The sequence below is a fragment of the Pangasianodon hypophthalmus genome, chromosome 3 (genome assembly GCF_027358585.1).
Source record: "Pangasianodon hypophthalmus isolate fPanHyp1 chromosome 3, fPanHyp1.pri, whole genome shotgun sequence".
Lineage (NCBI taxonomy): Eukaryota > Metazoa > Chordata > Actinopteri > Siluriformes > Pangasiidae > Pangasianodon > Pangasianodon hypophthalmus.
Genome location: NC_069712.1, coordinates 29,108,122 through 29,125,534, shown reverse-complemented (window position 1 = coordinate 29,125,534; position 17,413 = coordinate 29,108,122). Strand labels below are relative to the sequence as shown.

At 37.7% G+C, this 17,413-nt stretch overlaps 1 protein-coding gene across 5 annotated transcripts in view; it reads right to left on the bottom strand.

The window, feature by feature from the left end:
* The window catches only part of macrod2 (mono-ADP ribosylhydrolase 2), a 549,845-nt gene that overhangs the window by 339,811 nt on the left and 192,621 nt on the right, over positions 1-17,413 (bottom strand). For all 5 annotated transcript variants that reach the window (XM_053233012.1, XM_034302907.2, XM_034302906.2 and 2 more), the window contains exon 5: positions 15,831-15,947. In XM_053233012.1, coding sequence (XP_053088987.1) covers positions 15,831-15,947 — 117 coding nt within the window. The remainder of the gene's footprint in view (positions 1-15,830; positions 15,948-17,413) is intronic.

Genomic DNA, 17,413 nt, shown 5'->3' with positions numbered 1-17,413 from the left:
AGGCGGCTACACATCCATATTCACACCTCAGGTATACTATCAGGTGTATATTCACAGAACAAGAGCTCCTCTATGGCACAATTCCCCCTTTCCTGTGTTATGGTTATGTGTATCTCACGTGTTCACTTGTAGTTTTTACACAAGCGGCTGGAAAGCTGGACAATTCGACTGCAGGAAACAGAAAATAAAAAAATCACTGTGTCGGTAATGCTTCTCAAGTTTCATTGTTTTGCTGATTGCTATGGTGTCTTACAAAATATCCGATCTACAGTCTGGCTAAACAAGTCTTGCTTACTTCTCTGACTGTTTTGAGTAGAATATGTGTCTGACTTTGTATTTCATGCAAATCGAACGCCTTTCCTCCATGGATTTGGCAACCAGGTCTCCCCGGTCTCAAGTGCAAAACGCTCATTCTTAAAGAATTTGTTTCAATTTGGTTCTTTGATTAGCATTTATTCAAACACCTTCAGCACTCGCTCTCTCTCCCTCTCTGGTTTTCTTTTCCTCCTGCCCATCTGTTCTCCGTAGCTGATTCTACATGCTGTGGTGCTGAGGTTAACCTCTCAGTGTTGGTAAAGCTGTTCTAATGCTAATGCTGGTCATTATTAATTCACCATTATTGACTGGGAGGTCTGGGGGTGGCAATTGCCCTGGAGATCACGTTACCTGTAAACACGTGCATTGGTGACACATATGCATGTGCCAAGGCGTGTGCGATGGCGGAGTGCGGGTTCTGCTGTGACGCTGACTCACATTCGACAAGGTCTTGCAGGAAAATCGATGTTTTACAAATCAAATAGCGGTTAAATATTCATGATGGTGGCATGTGAATGTACTATTGCAATAAGCACTCATTGTAAAATCTCGGAATGACTTTTAAGTCAGAATGATCAACTTTAATACCTAATCATTCATCAAATTGGGTAAAATAAGCAGGAATAATGAGAAATAGTCGCATCTTTAGTTTTTAATGCAAAGACTACAATCCAGTGATTCATCAGTATGTCAGTGATTAGGGAGTAAGAACACATTTTAGTGTCATCATCATCATCATCATCTGTCCTCTTAAAAAAAAAAAAAGAGAGAGAGAGAAGCATACAGTATGATTAGACAGGCTGAGCACTGCACAGAATCTCATTCTCTCCTCACGCTGTCTCTTCCGCCGCCCTTTTTCAAAGCCGTGCAGAATTTAATCCCCTTCTTTCTGTATTGACATTCCTCTCATTTTCTCCCGGGCCGAGCCGAGTCCAGGGTGTCACGCATGAATTATGTAGGCGAGGATGCCACAAAGCTGACAAACACTAGTGCCATCATAATTGAGACAATTGAAAAAACAATACCAGCTGGATCGATAGCATCTGCAGCAGAAGGAATCAGATCCCCTGACCTCACATGAACACGTGCGTTTGCTTGGTCTTCACTGTTGTCAGCTTTGCTAGGGACTTCAAATAACTGTTTTAAATATTTCTTCTAGAAGTGAGGCTTTACATTAAGGTTAGCTAACATCATTAGTTAGCATTAGCAAGCCGTAAGTAATGTCACCAAGAAAAAAAAAAAAAAAACACTTCAGGGCATGCTGTAATAGGACAATAATCAACAACAGGATGGGATGATGACATTACTACCCAAAAGTGTTTTATTCCTTGTACACCACAGCAATTTCCACCACTAACATTTTATTTTTTTAATATTTTTATTAAAGAACACATACTGTTTTCCAGTATAGTTACATGTAATGTTGTAAAACATACACAAAACAAGTTAGTTCCTGTTATCATTTAAGGGTGATGGTACCAGCCCCTTTTTTTCTCTTTCAAAGCTAATAATAATAAAAAATAATAATAAAAGCATTTTGTCAGATTACTGAGAAAGCACAAAGTCCTCCAATCTGAAAACTTATCCATGGTGATGAACTACAAAGTGCTGACACTGGAGACTCCTTCCAAAGGAAATAAACACTAGACTCCTAACAGAATCTTCACCAATACCATAACATATTCAAATGATTAGGAATGCACATTAATATAATCCTCTGATTTGAGCTACTGTTGGAACTGCTTCTACTGAAAATTAATAAACACCTTCTGACCAATCAGAATGGAGAATTCAACAGCATTGAATTCTCATTGATGTGTGAGGTGGTCCAAAGCTAAGAAAATTAATCAAAACCCTCGAGAATTCCAGTAAGATAATGCCTGTGTTAATTAATGTTTATTTAAATGTTAGCTAAATCCACAGGCATTAACTAGCATATATTTAGTATAAAGTATACTAAAAAGAAATCCACATAAATTAGCATAAACTAAAGTTACGGCATGTTTCTAAATATTAAACTCAGGTCTTTTGATGTAAATACTGAAACCAAACAAACAACTATTTGTGAATTTTGCCTATTAGTGACAGCAAACATATCATTTAAGGGCATATGTCCATTGTTTTGAAGTTATTTTCTTCCAGATGGAGCAAAGATTAGTGTTAACAATTGCTTTAATAATAATAATAATAATAATAATAATAATAATATTGTTATTGTTATAATGTTAGGTAAGGGAACCTTAAAGTGTTACTGTTTATTCATGTTTTTATGTACAGCAAACCTAATGATAAGTCTAAACACATTATAGATACCTTAACATCTCCCTTAACTTCTGACATACTGAAGTACTCGGCAAAAGGCAATCAATTCTTTATAGGACAAAACTCCAGCCAGCCAAGAGCAATTAGCTGGGAATGTACTAGAAAGTAGAAAGTTTTTTTTTTTTTTTTTAAATCCACAACTGGCTCTTTAGAGATTAAAGGGGGGGACGATGGGATGATTTCTAGCTCAAGTCCATCTCTACCATAAATCCACACAAACCCTCAGAAGTCCCTCAGGAGCCACTGAGAACATCGCTCTCCATCCCAAAACAACAGCTCATGGTGATGCCCATAAAAGCGTTCACGGACATCTCCCTTTCTGCTCCTCACTGCCAAGTTGAATTCATTAGCAAGGGAGTCCTAAAAATGTCTGGAATGAGTTTCGTTTTTCCCCCCTCTTGCTCCTTCTAAGAAGCAGCGACCTCTAACACGGCTGATGGTCATTTGAGGAAATTATCAACAGATAACTCATATCTGCTGACATTCTCTCCAATCGATGGAACATTCTCAGACTGCAGATGGCCGTTTATCAGCTGGAATGGCTGGATGTTAATGGTGTGGATGTATAAATGGTCTGTCTAAGCTCTCAATCTACCGCCACAGCGGGATGTCAGTAATTAGGTTGCAAATGCAGTCTGAGTGTTAGCACTGCTTTCTGTGTAATCATTTACGCTTTAATGCAGAGTGTAAAAAAAAAATAAAAACACTAATTTACCACTAATTAGTTTCCACAATCGATATTGTACATCACTGTAGCACCACTTATCCGTGTACACACCTTATTAGCTATTAGTATGTTTAATAGCTAATAAGTATGTGTACTAAACAAATAAATACAGTTAGAAGTTTGTTTATCAGAAGTCTTAACTACATAAATAGTCTCAATAAACCAAGATAATGTATTTATTCTATATCAATTCTATTCAAATAGTGTAGTGGCGATGTAGACATTGGTGTTGATTGGAGTCTGGCTTTTTTTTTTTTTTTTTTTTTATTAAATTTAGATTTTGTGTAGAAATTTTTCAAAGATATGCAAAAGCCATGCTATAGTGAGAATGCCAAATATTCTCAAAAGCAACAGAAATCAAGATGATGCTTAATGTTAAATTACACTAAAGGTCCCAAGTGATTTGTAATCTTATATTTTCCTAAAAAACAGCCCTAAATTGTAGACGCTATGCACAAAATAGTTAAAATAAAAGCACTTAAACTTTGCGATCCACAATCGCTGTGTTGAGTGACCATTTTATAATTACCAGTGCACTTACAGGATATGAAACATATCCTAAAACGGCCCTAGTCCATGTTTTATTGACTCCCATTTCCGTATTTTCACTGAGGTTCCACCGCTGACTAACCTACACAGAGCTGTAGTGTGTCCCTGGCTTACCCATTAGGCTTTATGGACAGCCACATACTTTTATTAGCAGGTTAATGCCATTTAAAGGGGGCACAGGAGGTCTACATCCACAACATTGGAAATGAGAAAAAGTCACGTTGGGACCATGATGGGGCCGGGTCTGTTTAAGAAAGTACTGACTACAACATGACTTAAAAAAATAAAAATAGCCTTAAAAAAATAGCCTGAAGGCCCTAATCATTTTCTTCCTGTGCCGCACTCATTCTGTAATCACTCTGCAGCACAGTGACAGCTTAAGCTATAGAAAAGAAATTATTAATTGCCCTTTAAACAGCGGACGCTTACAGTCAAAATGACTTAGTGTGGTATAGGGCTTTTTCACAAACCACCAGCCTTGTTTTTTTTTTTTTTTTAATCTAAAATGTAACATTGCTCGCAAAACACAAAATAAGCATTTCAGGTGTGAATTTAAAAAAATCCAATGAAACGTATCAAGTAATAAATCTTTAAATGCACAAAGCAGACGTAACAACAGCAATTTAGCAGAAGGAACATCAAGGCCTCAGGAAAAACTATTTAAGAAGCCTGTATTCAGACATAATTATCTAGAAAATGACACTTGGAAAATGGAGTTCGCAAGTTCCTCATCATAATGAGTGCTGCTCAATCTTGATTGGGAAGTAAACAAACACAATGTATTTCCACTGCACGTTATTATTCCCAGGGTTTTTCCCCCCTTTTTGCTGATTTGGAAACACAACTTCAAAGTAAGACATGAACACTTTGAACAGATTTAATACTTATTCATTAGTCAGCTTAGAAGTTTCCAGTGCACCCATCTGTTTTCTAATCATTAATTGCATTAGCTTGCATCGCTTTTGGCTTAGGTTGAGTGCATGCATTGCACCTTCCCTCTTTCTTACAAGCCTAATTTGATTACAGAAAGAAGTTTCCATTATGTTCAGGGCTTTCTCTGTGTGACAGTACTTCACAAAAACACAAATGTTGCAAGTTAGTGTTATTATTTTTACATGGTTACATTCCATCTAACTTATAACAGTTCCTTATTAGAAAGGAACTGATTAGCTCATATGTTTTTCTAAATCTTGTGGAAAAATATAGCTATTCATATGGATTTAACATTATTTTTCACAATGCCATTTTGGAAATGATCACAAATAAAAATCAATTTAAGCTCATGACAGAATCTACAATTACAGTCACAATTACAATTGATGGGCCCCTGATTTTGAAATGTCACTTCTTACCTTTAACTGCATTTATTCTTATCTTTTAAAATCTTTGTTACAATATATTCCATATAATCCATTCCCCAGGCCACGCCCACTTCAGGTTTAAATCTGACACATATTGTAGCACTAAACAGATACAGATACAGGCTTTGTGTTACTGCTCCACTGTTTTCCCTACAACAACTTTTTCTTTTTAATCCCATCCATGCGTCATGTTGATCTTGCAACATATCTGACTGCCATGATCAACACCTCACTCATCTTTAACCAGCACAAATCTCTTACCAGGAAGTTCATCCTAACGCCTACAAATATTGAAACCTCACACATCTTCTTCCTCCTTTCCATCTATCATTCAATCTAAATCAGGGAGCTACAGAACAGGTATTGCCTCATCTTCAGTAAAGATGACCTCTCAGTGTTAATCCAGTGTGACTGCATGTATAAAATGGCATTTCTGATGCATTTCGAGATGATGGATGAGCGCTGGACATCACTCTGACAGCTCTGCAGCTGATGCCACATAATTACTGTATCGCCGTCTGGCCAAAATTACCAAATTACACCAAACCCCCAAGAGGGAATGGCCTGAGTGACAGGTCCAGCCAAGGAAAAAAACACAAACATTCAACAGGGGGTTAAAAAGCGGAAGGTTAGGTCCATAAGGAATAGTTTAAAAAAAAAAAGTGGGGGGGGATACAATTTGGTGGGAGGCTGACTGAGAACTAATTATGTCTAATAAGGCAGTAGAGAGGCTCTTGATTAGCGCCCAGATGCTGAGGTAATTTCTGTCTCGTGATTGCTTCACATCTGGGCTCTTCGTGAAATCATATGAATTTAGCAGTATAATATATTCATTTATTTAAACATTCAGAGTGGATAATTAATTTAAAAAAATATGTACTATACATAGCTGCATATTGTACATACACTACATATAGAGGGTTATTTTGTCTAGCTGTGTGTGTTTAAGCAGAAAGCTGAGTCATGCTAACAGCAGCACAAACCACTTCCCAGCAACAATATATGAAATATCAGGATGTTTTTGATGTGATTTGTGACTTGTTATGCTGACTTTTTAGTAAGTTGTGAGTGGAACATACAGTACATGCAGTTTTAAACTTAAACTGATGTTATTAATATCTGTATAAGATAAAGCTAATCAGTTTTCACTGCACAGAATGATGAAAGGCAAGTCCATTGAAAAAAGAAAAAAAAAGAAAAAACCCATTTAGATTTGTACATTAACGTCGAGCAGCATATAATTAGCCATAGCCACAGTATGGAATTATCACTGCGTCGGTTTTTAGCATACCCATTAATCACTGCCGTGCTATCATAGCCTCTAAAACGAGTGTGAAGAGACGAGAGGTCCTGAGGCGAAGCTCTGACTACATCACGAAGTGAGAAATTGTTTGATGCAGCACCAAGGGCCACTAATGGAGTAGTTCTCTAAAATGCAGCGCCTTCCCAGTGCACGAGAGTAAGCGTGTCCGGCTAAAGAGTGTTTTAGACTGATTAAAGACTAGTTTAGGTCCTTGTTGGGGTTTTGGGTACAAGATGATGAGATGTCGCTTACTGAAGTGCAGCAGTGTACCGGATCCCACATGGGATTGGTGTGCACAGTGGACACAACACTGAGATCTCAATCCACTTCGCTTCTGGATAGTTAGCATGGATGTTAGAGATTTTCCAGGTTTCCTACCAGTTACCAGAGCTTTTTTTTTTCCAGAGAGATTCTTATGCATATGCATATGGCAGACTGAGAAATCCCTTCAGATGGTCAAATTTGGACATTTTCTACTACTTCTGAAAACTACAGACTTTCCTGAAACTGGGGTTAACACCACAAACAGTGCTAATGTTTTAAAAGAGAACAGGGAGAAACACGCATTTAAAGATTTAATTCCAATTCCACTGAAAGATGCCATGGGAAAAAAACAACATTACTACCAGAATTTAAAGAATTATAAGCTTACAATGGGACATAAGTTATCATTTGGATTATCATTGTAATCCACGTCAGGCTCTGTCTCATCACGTGAGGTAAAAGTAACTCAAAACATGAGCCTTGTCATTGTTTCTTCACTAAATGTCTTTCTATTAGGTCATCTTAACATTTAAAATGTTGTCCGCTATCATTTGCTTCTCTGTTTTGATACAACGACAACGGCACATTACTAATTGAATTGATTACGATTATTATAACTGACTCACTACGGCATAAAGCTATCCAGAAACTTCAAATCGTAAGACTTAACATGCAAGATTTTTAGACTGTTTTTACCACCAGAAAGACAAAGCAAGGTTGAAAAGTAGACTAAATACAAACATTTCCACATTGTTTCGTACAATATATAAGCTATCTTGAAGTAGAAGAAGGCAAAGTGTATTATAGGCAGAAAAACTCCCAGGGTTTTCCCAGACCATCACGCGTTTCCTTCCCTTTTGCGAGAGTTACAAGATTTGATTCAACACTAGAGATTTTGCCTAAAGGCATTTTGTCACAGTACATCCTGCAGCACCATGTTCATTCAGAAGAATATCTGATGCTATTGATCGAGCAGTTTTGTTTAGACCTACTTACTGTCGACAGATACATTAAACTTACATTAAGGAGCTTGGCAAAGTACATGTTATTTAGCCGTGTAAAATATTCTGCTTACGCTATAATGGCTTAATCAATTTATCTTAAACATTTATTTAGGAAGAAAATAACTTCAAAAGTTTTAGCCTGCTGATTTCAAAATGGCAGTACAGGTGCCAAAAGTTAATGAATTTTCAGGAGAGAGGGCAGGAAGAAAACTGCAAATCACCAAATTAAAGTGAGTTGCTCTCGGGTTCAGACAGTTAATCTATGCTGATCAATCTGATAGCAAGGAGGAGCCAGCAGTGACAAACACAACCTCACCAAATCACAATCAGAGTGTGTGTGTGTGTGTGTGTGTGTGTGTTTTGGGGAGTGGATGGAGGGCGTAATCAGAATGAACTACATGTCACTTACTAATAGTAGGTACTTTGTTGTGATTGATTTGTTTTTGCACAGTGTGTGGAGAGGCTCTAGCAGAAGCAAGCATGATTTCTCAGCCAAGCTCAAAATGATTAGCATTATTGCTCCAGGTGTGCTTGCTGTAAATATCGGGCCTCGGCATCTGCTTCAGAGAGAGGCGGTTTGACCCTGATGGAGATGATGGTGATGAGCAAAAGCGCAGAATAAACAAGCAAACAGAAATAAGTGATGAAATGCACCGGGGTTTGTGTGATCCGGGTGCAAATCAAACTTGCACATGGGAGACAGGAAGGGAAGAATTGGTATTCTACAGTCTGAGGGCACACACACACACACATCATTTAGTGACTTTGAGAGGAAATAGATTAGATTAACGCAGGCTTCTGAGAGAATAGAAGATAATGAACCCGCTTGAACATTGAGATTAAAGACAAAGCACATCAGAAGTACTGTTTGAGATTAGAACGTAATAACGGCAGTAAGTTAGATCAGTTACTCGGGTAGTGTGTGTGCCGTCGGCTACTGCGTTCTATCAATTCACATCTTAAATGTTTTACAAAGAGAGAGAGAGAGAGAGAGAGAGAGAGAGAGAGAGAGAGAGAAAATCTTTATTAAAATCAATTACCAAAAAAAATTACAGTAAACTTTTAACACCAAAATGTGTTCTTACCTCTTAAGGGTGTAACAGTATTTGCTGTATCAAGCTTCTGAGATTTGATTTAAATCCTCACTCAAATTTAAGTGCAAATCAACATGCAATCAATTAAAATAGAATTTTTTTCATTAGTCTTCTCTTAAAAGATATATCTCTAAATGGTCTTGCATGATGCTGACTGTTCTTTTTTTTAAAAAAAAAAAACTAAATAAATATGCACAAGAATCACGTTAACAAACATGTTTTATGAGACCATAAGGAACATAAAATGACTGCAAAAATAATTGAATAACAACTAAAAACCAGAATAAGTAAACAGATAAATAAAATCCAGAATGAATAAACAAACAAATAAATAGATGCAATGCACACTGCAATGAAGGAAAAAATGAACAAATTTTAAAAATGAATAAATAATAAATCAGAATAAATAAAAACTAATAAATAAATAAACACTGAAAATCAGAAGACAAACAAACAAATTAAAAAAAAAATCACATATATTTTAATGAGACCAGAAAGAAAATAATTTCTAAAAAATATTTTAAAAAAATAAATAAATAAATGAACAATAAATGAAAAATAAAGGAATAAAAACTTAATAAACAGGATAGATAGATAGATAGATAGATAGATAGATAGATAGATAGATAGATAGATAGATAGGCAGGCAGGAAGGCAGGCAGATAAAAACTTAGAATGAATAAAGAAAGAAACAAATAAATAAATAAATTGCACAATGCAATGAAGGAAAATAAAATTACTTTAAAAAAAAACAACTAAAAAGCAGAACAAATAAACAAACAAACAAATCAATTAATGAATGAATTGTCATTAATCATAAAGCAGCATCAGCAGAGGAATGTGAATTTAAAGCTGCACATACAAAAGCCTGTATCTGTTTCTCTTGTTAGCGCATTAAAGCCATTCTGTTTGTCTTTGGGTGTCATAAAATGCTGCAGGCTATAAAACCTTCCTGCCTTGGGTTTCAATCTTTGAGTTTCCATCATTCAGCATTTTATTTCTGTGTGAACGGAGAAGTAATAAAACGACGAGACAGAGGGGGAAAAAATGTCATTCTGAGAGTCATATAAGCTCCACTTGATGTCAGTGACCCCTGTGTATTTGGGGTCAAGTGTGGCACAGCTCAAACAGACCGGCATTCTCCACTCCGTCTCGGTGGTTTGTTTTGCCCGTCGTCACCGCTCTCTTAAATGGCTTCTGCGCATCCATCACCCCGAGCCTCTGACATGATCTAATAGTGCACTGTTTGAAATATAACATCTGCTCGCGATGGCACGTGGGCGTGTCTTAGAAACAGCCAGTAACCTCACACGCACCCCCACTGTCCTGATGAAGTTAATGGACATGCACAGTGACAATACATCCAGACAGACATCTATGTTTATTCTCTGGTCATTTTCACATGAGAGAATGCTGTCTACATACTCTCTCCTACAAAAAAGTGGGCATCAGTGACTGGCTTTGGAATATATAGATGCAGAGTTCACTGAGAACGTTTGATAAATATTCAAAATGGCAGGAATGCCCTGAGCTTTGTTACCACATGTTTCCCATCATGCTAACACAACTAGACACCAGGATATAGTGAAGTAATTCCACATTCCATTAGGACGAGTGATGGACTTTTCCATTTAAAATTTCATGATAAATTCAGACCAGCACAACCGTTCTGTTTCTCTTACAGACGCTACATTGAGAAGTACCGCAAAACTGTTTATTATGCATCATATGAAAAATAATTACATGTACATGTTGACATTAGATATATGAGCATCTTTTTAGATAATAAGACATCGTGTTAAGATACTATGGTAAGATGGCGAATGAAAACAGGCCTAAAGGTGAATGTGAAGATGAAAGTGTGTCATCTGCTTACGATGACACTGTTCAGAAGATAGGCCATATGATAGAAGTGGTACAGATATCGTAACCAAACACAGTTAATCACAAAATGCAAAAACAAATACAAACAGACAAACACATGTCACTGCTCAGTGCCGACAAAGCCTGGAAGCACCATTTACACATCCTAGCTGAATAGATAAAGCAGTGTTGGACAAATCACCAGCCTCAGCCCCCGGGATAAGCAAATTGTTTTTCTTCTCTACTTCCTACTGACTTTCTCAAAACAAATCTTTCCTCTTCTGCTTTATTCAAATGAATACACTAGCCAATGATGGAATATAATATCTTTAGCTATGATGTGAAAAGAACAAGAGAGATCATAAGTGAAACGTTGGGCAACGGAATTGCTGACTGTTTGTTGAGGACACAAACATGATGTGCTGCATTAGAAACATTACTAGAAGAGGATAAAGACTATGGTTATATAAAGTCGTCGCCTTCTTTCATCTCATATACTTAGTCAGTATTAATGTTAACTAGCTGGCAATACTTTATTACATTCTGTTAGCTAGCACGTTTAGTCTGGTCAGTTTACAGGCAGCCAAAACATGGATCTGGGGTAGCACATTGAATCTTTCTCTGGAGCTAATGAATTTATTACCCTGTGGAACTCTGTGGAAAGTGCAACTGTATTGTATGTTACTATTATATGAATACTGTGCGCTACGATCTGACAATTACAATATATAAATAATTTGAGGGTAGGGTTCTTTAAAAAAAAAACTGTGACAGTGTTACAAAAATTGTGGTACCAATTCATTACATGAAAGCCACCCCAATCCCTCCTACTTCGTCTCGTATGCCGTAAACATTCCTCAGGGATGTCAACTTTCCCAGCCATGACCTTAGCATTAACTATTCATTCACTAAGGGCCTAGAGCAAACAGGTTTTGTTTATGCAGAGACATTAAAAAATAAAATGCTTTCCACTGGGCATGGAGAGAATCGCAGGATGGAAAGACATTTTCCTTACCTTACTCTCATTTATTTAGTTTCTTTAGGACTGAGCTTTGCAGTGCACAACACTCAGTTTCAACTGCCCACGGCTTACTTCATCCATCCACACGGGATGCTTCAAATACAAGCCTAAACCTTGAACAAACCATGACGAAATAATACAATGCAACTAGCAAGTTACCTTTTTTCATTTCTTTGTTATGTTATTTTCCTGCAGATAATCGAATTTTTAAGAAATGCAATGCTACACCCCAGCCCTAAAGAATCGCTTAACTAGCTTTTGTGTGACGGTTAAATAATTTACCATCTGAGCTCATGTTGTCTTCCTGCATTTTACAGGCCTATTTACAACTACATTAAAAAGGGCTTGGTTCAAATGCCATCAGAGTACATTAATATTTCATCAGGAGTTTTGAATATGAAGTTTCTTGCATAATGTGGAATAAAAATGTTCATGAGACTTCCTGATTACCACACGGAAATCTTTTTATGCTATAATACGACCTTGCTGTTATTTTTATTTTTTTCATTTTGTAATAAAACACTTCTAAAAGGATAATATATATATATATATATATATATATATATATATATCAAAAATATATCTTCAGACACTTTCTTCAATTAATTTCTAAAAAAATTAAATATCTTCAAAATAATAATTTTTAGGGCATTTAGATGTCTGAGAATTTGACATGACGCTGTACCACCATGCTAGACACATAATTACATTCATTTCTTAATAACATGAGGCCGAATTTTAGTAATGTGTGCCACATGTGAAGTTCTCTGACTGGGGCGTGTCATTTGGTCCTGCTGTGATTCACAAATTTAAGGGGGAGGGAAAATGAGCACCCGCTTAAAACTAATAGCACCCAATTTTCCTGTCTTTACAAAAAAAAATGGTAGAGAAAAATGTCTGGTTGCATTGCCTTTATGTGAAACAAGCTTGGGTTTTGCGGGGAGAACTATCTGATTTTACATTATTACTCTCAGACACTTTTCTCGGGCCAGTGCGAGGCTCGGTCCCTCGGGGAAACTAGTTTCTATCTGAAACACAAGGAAGCATTTTATTCTCACAGATATTTTTTTTCTTTCTCTGTGTGCCCTATTTGCTTTTTAAGTCCACATTAGTGAAAGTGAAATCAACCTGGTAACCTTGACAGATTTGAAATGTGAAAATGCCTGCTGCTTTTGACGAATTAGCAAAATTGCTCTCTTTTTATACATGCTTACTGCTTTCAAGGAATTCTCAAATCTTTTTTGATGGGACAAATAACATTTTAATCATAGCTACTCAGACCGAAACCTTCTTGACAGTCGAGAAGGGGAAGCACGATAAAGGGCAGCACCCAGGAGATGGTCTTGTATTGATCATCACTAGAACGTACTTCTCTGTAAACATAATTAAGTTCAGATGGACTCAGGATCATTAAATTCCAAGAAGATGAACACAGTACAAAGTGTTCTGGAAGCTACTTCTGGGGACGCTTCCTGTTCATCCTTTCTGCGGAAAGTCACTTCGTCCATATAACTTCATACTAGTCGCAGCATATCAAGAAGCTCTTAAAGCAAAAGTAATCTAATTTCTGACTACTATAACGGTAAACACAGAGGCTTTCTCAGGCCAACAAAAACTGGATGGAGAAGGGGAAGAGGAAAAAAATGAGGAAAGGATGAGGGGGTTGAGAAATATTGTCATTTTGTCATCCAGAGGTTAGGATCATGAAAGGGTTGAGAAGGAGGAGCTCAAGAAACAGGCGAGAGAGAGAGAGAGCACGAGAGAGAGAGAGATGGGAAAAATAAGACAATTTTAATGTTGCAAATTTGTGACTTTGCCAGGACATAAACGGTAAACGGACCATATGTCTCGTATACGCCGCACTCACTGGCTGGCAAGCAGTGCAACATAATCTGCCATTTACAGATGTCGGCAGAATGTAAACACAAACCTGTGCATATTTCACACAACAAGACATCTGACCCACCTCATCACACGATAAACGCATGCTTTACTATGCATCATGGAGCTTGCATAACCATGGCAACAGATGCAGCCTGTTTTGTCTATGTGCTGTTCTTTGTGCATTCTCTATGCTTCCATTGTCCATTACAATAATGTCCTTCACCATCGTATAAAAGGAATACAGATGGAAATCATTTTGTGTGGCATTTAATGGGGAAAAAACAACAGGATTGTACATGCTTCAAGTGGCCCTTCTGTGGTATAAGTCTTTTACACTTAGTCCATTTTATTAGCTTAAATAAGGACTTGGCAAAAGATATTTAAGAGTATTGGTGTTGTTATGTGTTGCTGTGTCATTGCATGGACTAAGCTTTGTTAACTTTGACTGTGTGTCTTGCCTCTGGACTCGTTCTGCCTCTGCACATTAATACATCATTAGCTGTGGCCCATTTCTGAAGGAAAGCAACTTTCACTGACTCCTGAAAAAAATCACACTCTCATACTCAGAAATAAAGACATCCAGTGCAATAGATCCATGAGCACAAGATAAACGGAGGGAATAACAGACAAAAGATTAAATGGTCAGACATACAGACATAGAAAGATCAATAAAAAAATAGATGGATTGATAGGTAGATGGAGGGATGGATGGATGGATGGATGGACAGACAGGTGGACTGGTGGATGGGTGGGCTGGTGTATTGAAAATAGATAGATGAATGGATAGATATGTGAATGCATGGATACGGGTGAGAATACAGGGATTGACAGCAGTGTACTTCTAGAGAAGCAGGAGGAATCACTGGATGCATTTGGATCTCTTGGTAAATTTTGCCTTTCAAGCGCTTCCTATTTCAGATAGGAAATAAAACACACTGACAGTCTTAGCATAGTTGTGTCAGGAGTAACTATTTACCAGAGAATAAACAGAAAGGATAAGGGAGAGAGAAAAGAGAAACAGAGAACAAAGATTCGATGATGATAGTTTACGAGCAATGAAAAACAATAATGAAGAACAATGACAGCAGGAAGAGCAGAATGAAAACTGCTTTCCCTTGGAAGGCCAGATGAGGCTCCTTGGGGCTCGAGAGACCAGCCTAGGCACTTGCTTTCACTCAGAGTGTGTAATACTCACTAATGAAAGACATTTCACACACACACACACTCACGCACACACACACAGAATCCGGGTTCGTCTATAAAAACCTGCTGATGCCTCTCTGGCTGGATTGCCTGAAGGTTTCTGGCTAACATTACATACGATTCAATTGTTGATGCTCACAATATAAGATCAAAAGACAGCAGGGAAATTGGCAAGGGATTCTTATTCGTTCTTTGCTGCTGCGTGACACTGAAAGCTACCAGGGAGAAAAATGTAATCTCTGATTTATATGTCTGATAACTACATGTGAACCTTATGAGTGACAGAAACAGTAGGCTTTTTTTTTTTTAACCTGTAGCTTCTAATGTTGCCATGACACCTACTTCAATATCCAGAATTCTTTTCACTGTTCTGCTTCTGTATGCTAACCTGCATTAGAACCTGCACTTTGATACTACACACCAATCCCTACCCTAACACTGCAGCCATGTTGTGTTCTCCTTCCATCATTACCTGAAATGACAATCTCCATCACTCACACTCTCTCTCAAGAACACACCAAGAAAGCCAACAGATAATGAAATAAATCACGAATGAAATATCAATCACTTTACAAGCTAATAGTTCCTATAATGTCTTTGTTTGAGTACAGATGGCCCCTTCAGCCAGTCATATGACAGTAAGCCATCATAATAATAATCCTCATAATAATACAACTCCATTAATCAAGGCCGCTTGCTGGAATGTTCAGGAAAAAAAACTCTGACTCAGATGGTACAGGCTTGAAGAGTCATTAATTAATCGAGTGATGTGCTGTTTTTGGTTAATTGGTTGCCATCATCTCGATGCGGAGCAAGGTGACACAGCATATGGGACTGAGCAGAGCCGTAATGCTGACTTGGCCGCAGCATTACACAGTGTTGTTTCCTTGAGTAAATAAGGTTGACAGAAGGGTACTTACACTTGGCAGGAAGGTCATAGCCACAGGTGATCTTGGCTTTGCCCGTCTCGCAGCCATTTAGTGAGTGGCACTCTTCATACAGGTAATGTCCCGCTGCTCTGTGTATGCAGCCATCCACTGCAAAAGAAACAGACTCTTTAATACTACTGAAATTACATAACTGCTTCAAATACTGATACAAATTTCTATAGGACTGCACAAGGCAATTCATGAAGGAAAGTTAGGATAAGCTAATACAGTGAAATACCTCTCGTCTGTAAGAGTACGATTGTGATCTCAAGCTTTTTTTTTGTGAGATTCGTTTTAATGACACTATGATAAAGTGCAATGGGCCTAGAAAAGAATCTGTTCCTGCCAGAACACCCCAGTAAAAGTGGGGCTGATCACTTCAGAGTATGAAGCTGAAGGCAATTATAGAAATAGCCCTGACAATGGAAGATGATGCCAGCATCTCTGATATCTCCACAGAGGTGTTTGGGTTAGGAAGTAAAAAGGATTACATTCCTCCAGCGACCCCTCCTCCTCCTCCTTCTCTGTCTTCACTAACTTCAAATCTTCAAAGCCCACAGCTGATTTATGCATCTACACATCCGCTCTGTTCTTCTTAAAAGGAGTTCATGTGAAGAACATTTCGCCTTGGCGCAACCGGTGCACCTTTCCATAGCCGAGGTTTTACTTTCACGTCACTTTCATCGTCACGACTTAGCCTATGATAAACCACAACTACCAAGTTGAAAGAATAACAAAGAGACAATTATACAACCTTGAAACATGTCTACAATAGCAACACTGCACCAAAACTGTAATAGGACTTTCCCACTTGAAGGCCATGGTAAATCTGGACAAATGTGCACTATTGTCATTATCGTGAATCTGGCTTATATCAGAGTAAGATGGAGGCAAATAGATATCCGCAGGGTAATGACACCATCAGATGGCATCAACTATCGCAAACAGACAGGCTGCTAATACAGAACTGAGATAGACTGAAAAGAAATGAAATGTAATGTTCCACTCCATCCCCTCTCTCATTCATTGGGCAATGAGTTGGCAAACGAGCATGAACAGCCTTGGAATAACATGAAGACAAACAAACTATCATAGCGCCTAGATAATTTTTCAATTTCCGCACAAATTTAGAAACACCAAGTGGATAACAGCTGGAGGGAAAAACACTGTGGTCATTCATGTTTAATGTACTGAAGCACTGCAACTGGACTAAGATTCTGATGGATTTTGAAGAAATTGTTGATCTGAAAGATTGACAATTAAGCAGATTATAAGCTACAGTAAATATCCTTCAATCCATTAAAAATGATTGATCATATTGACCATAGATAAGCTTAAACAAAAATGCCATGTTTAGTGCACAGTTGCAAGTCAACAACTTCCTAAAGTCTGTGAACATTAAACATCACTAGATGCTGGGTATCAGACTCGTTTGATGTTCTGCAAGGCTTATACAGCAATCATTTTCAGTTCCTGCTAGCTTAAAGCCCTTCTGTTTTCAGGAGACTGTGGCCATTTCCCACCATGGGGGACAGTCAGGTGCTTGTTCAGTCCCTCATCATCTTGAGAAGGTC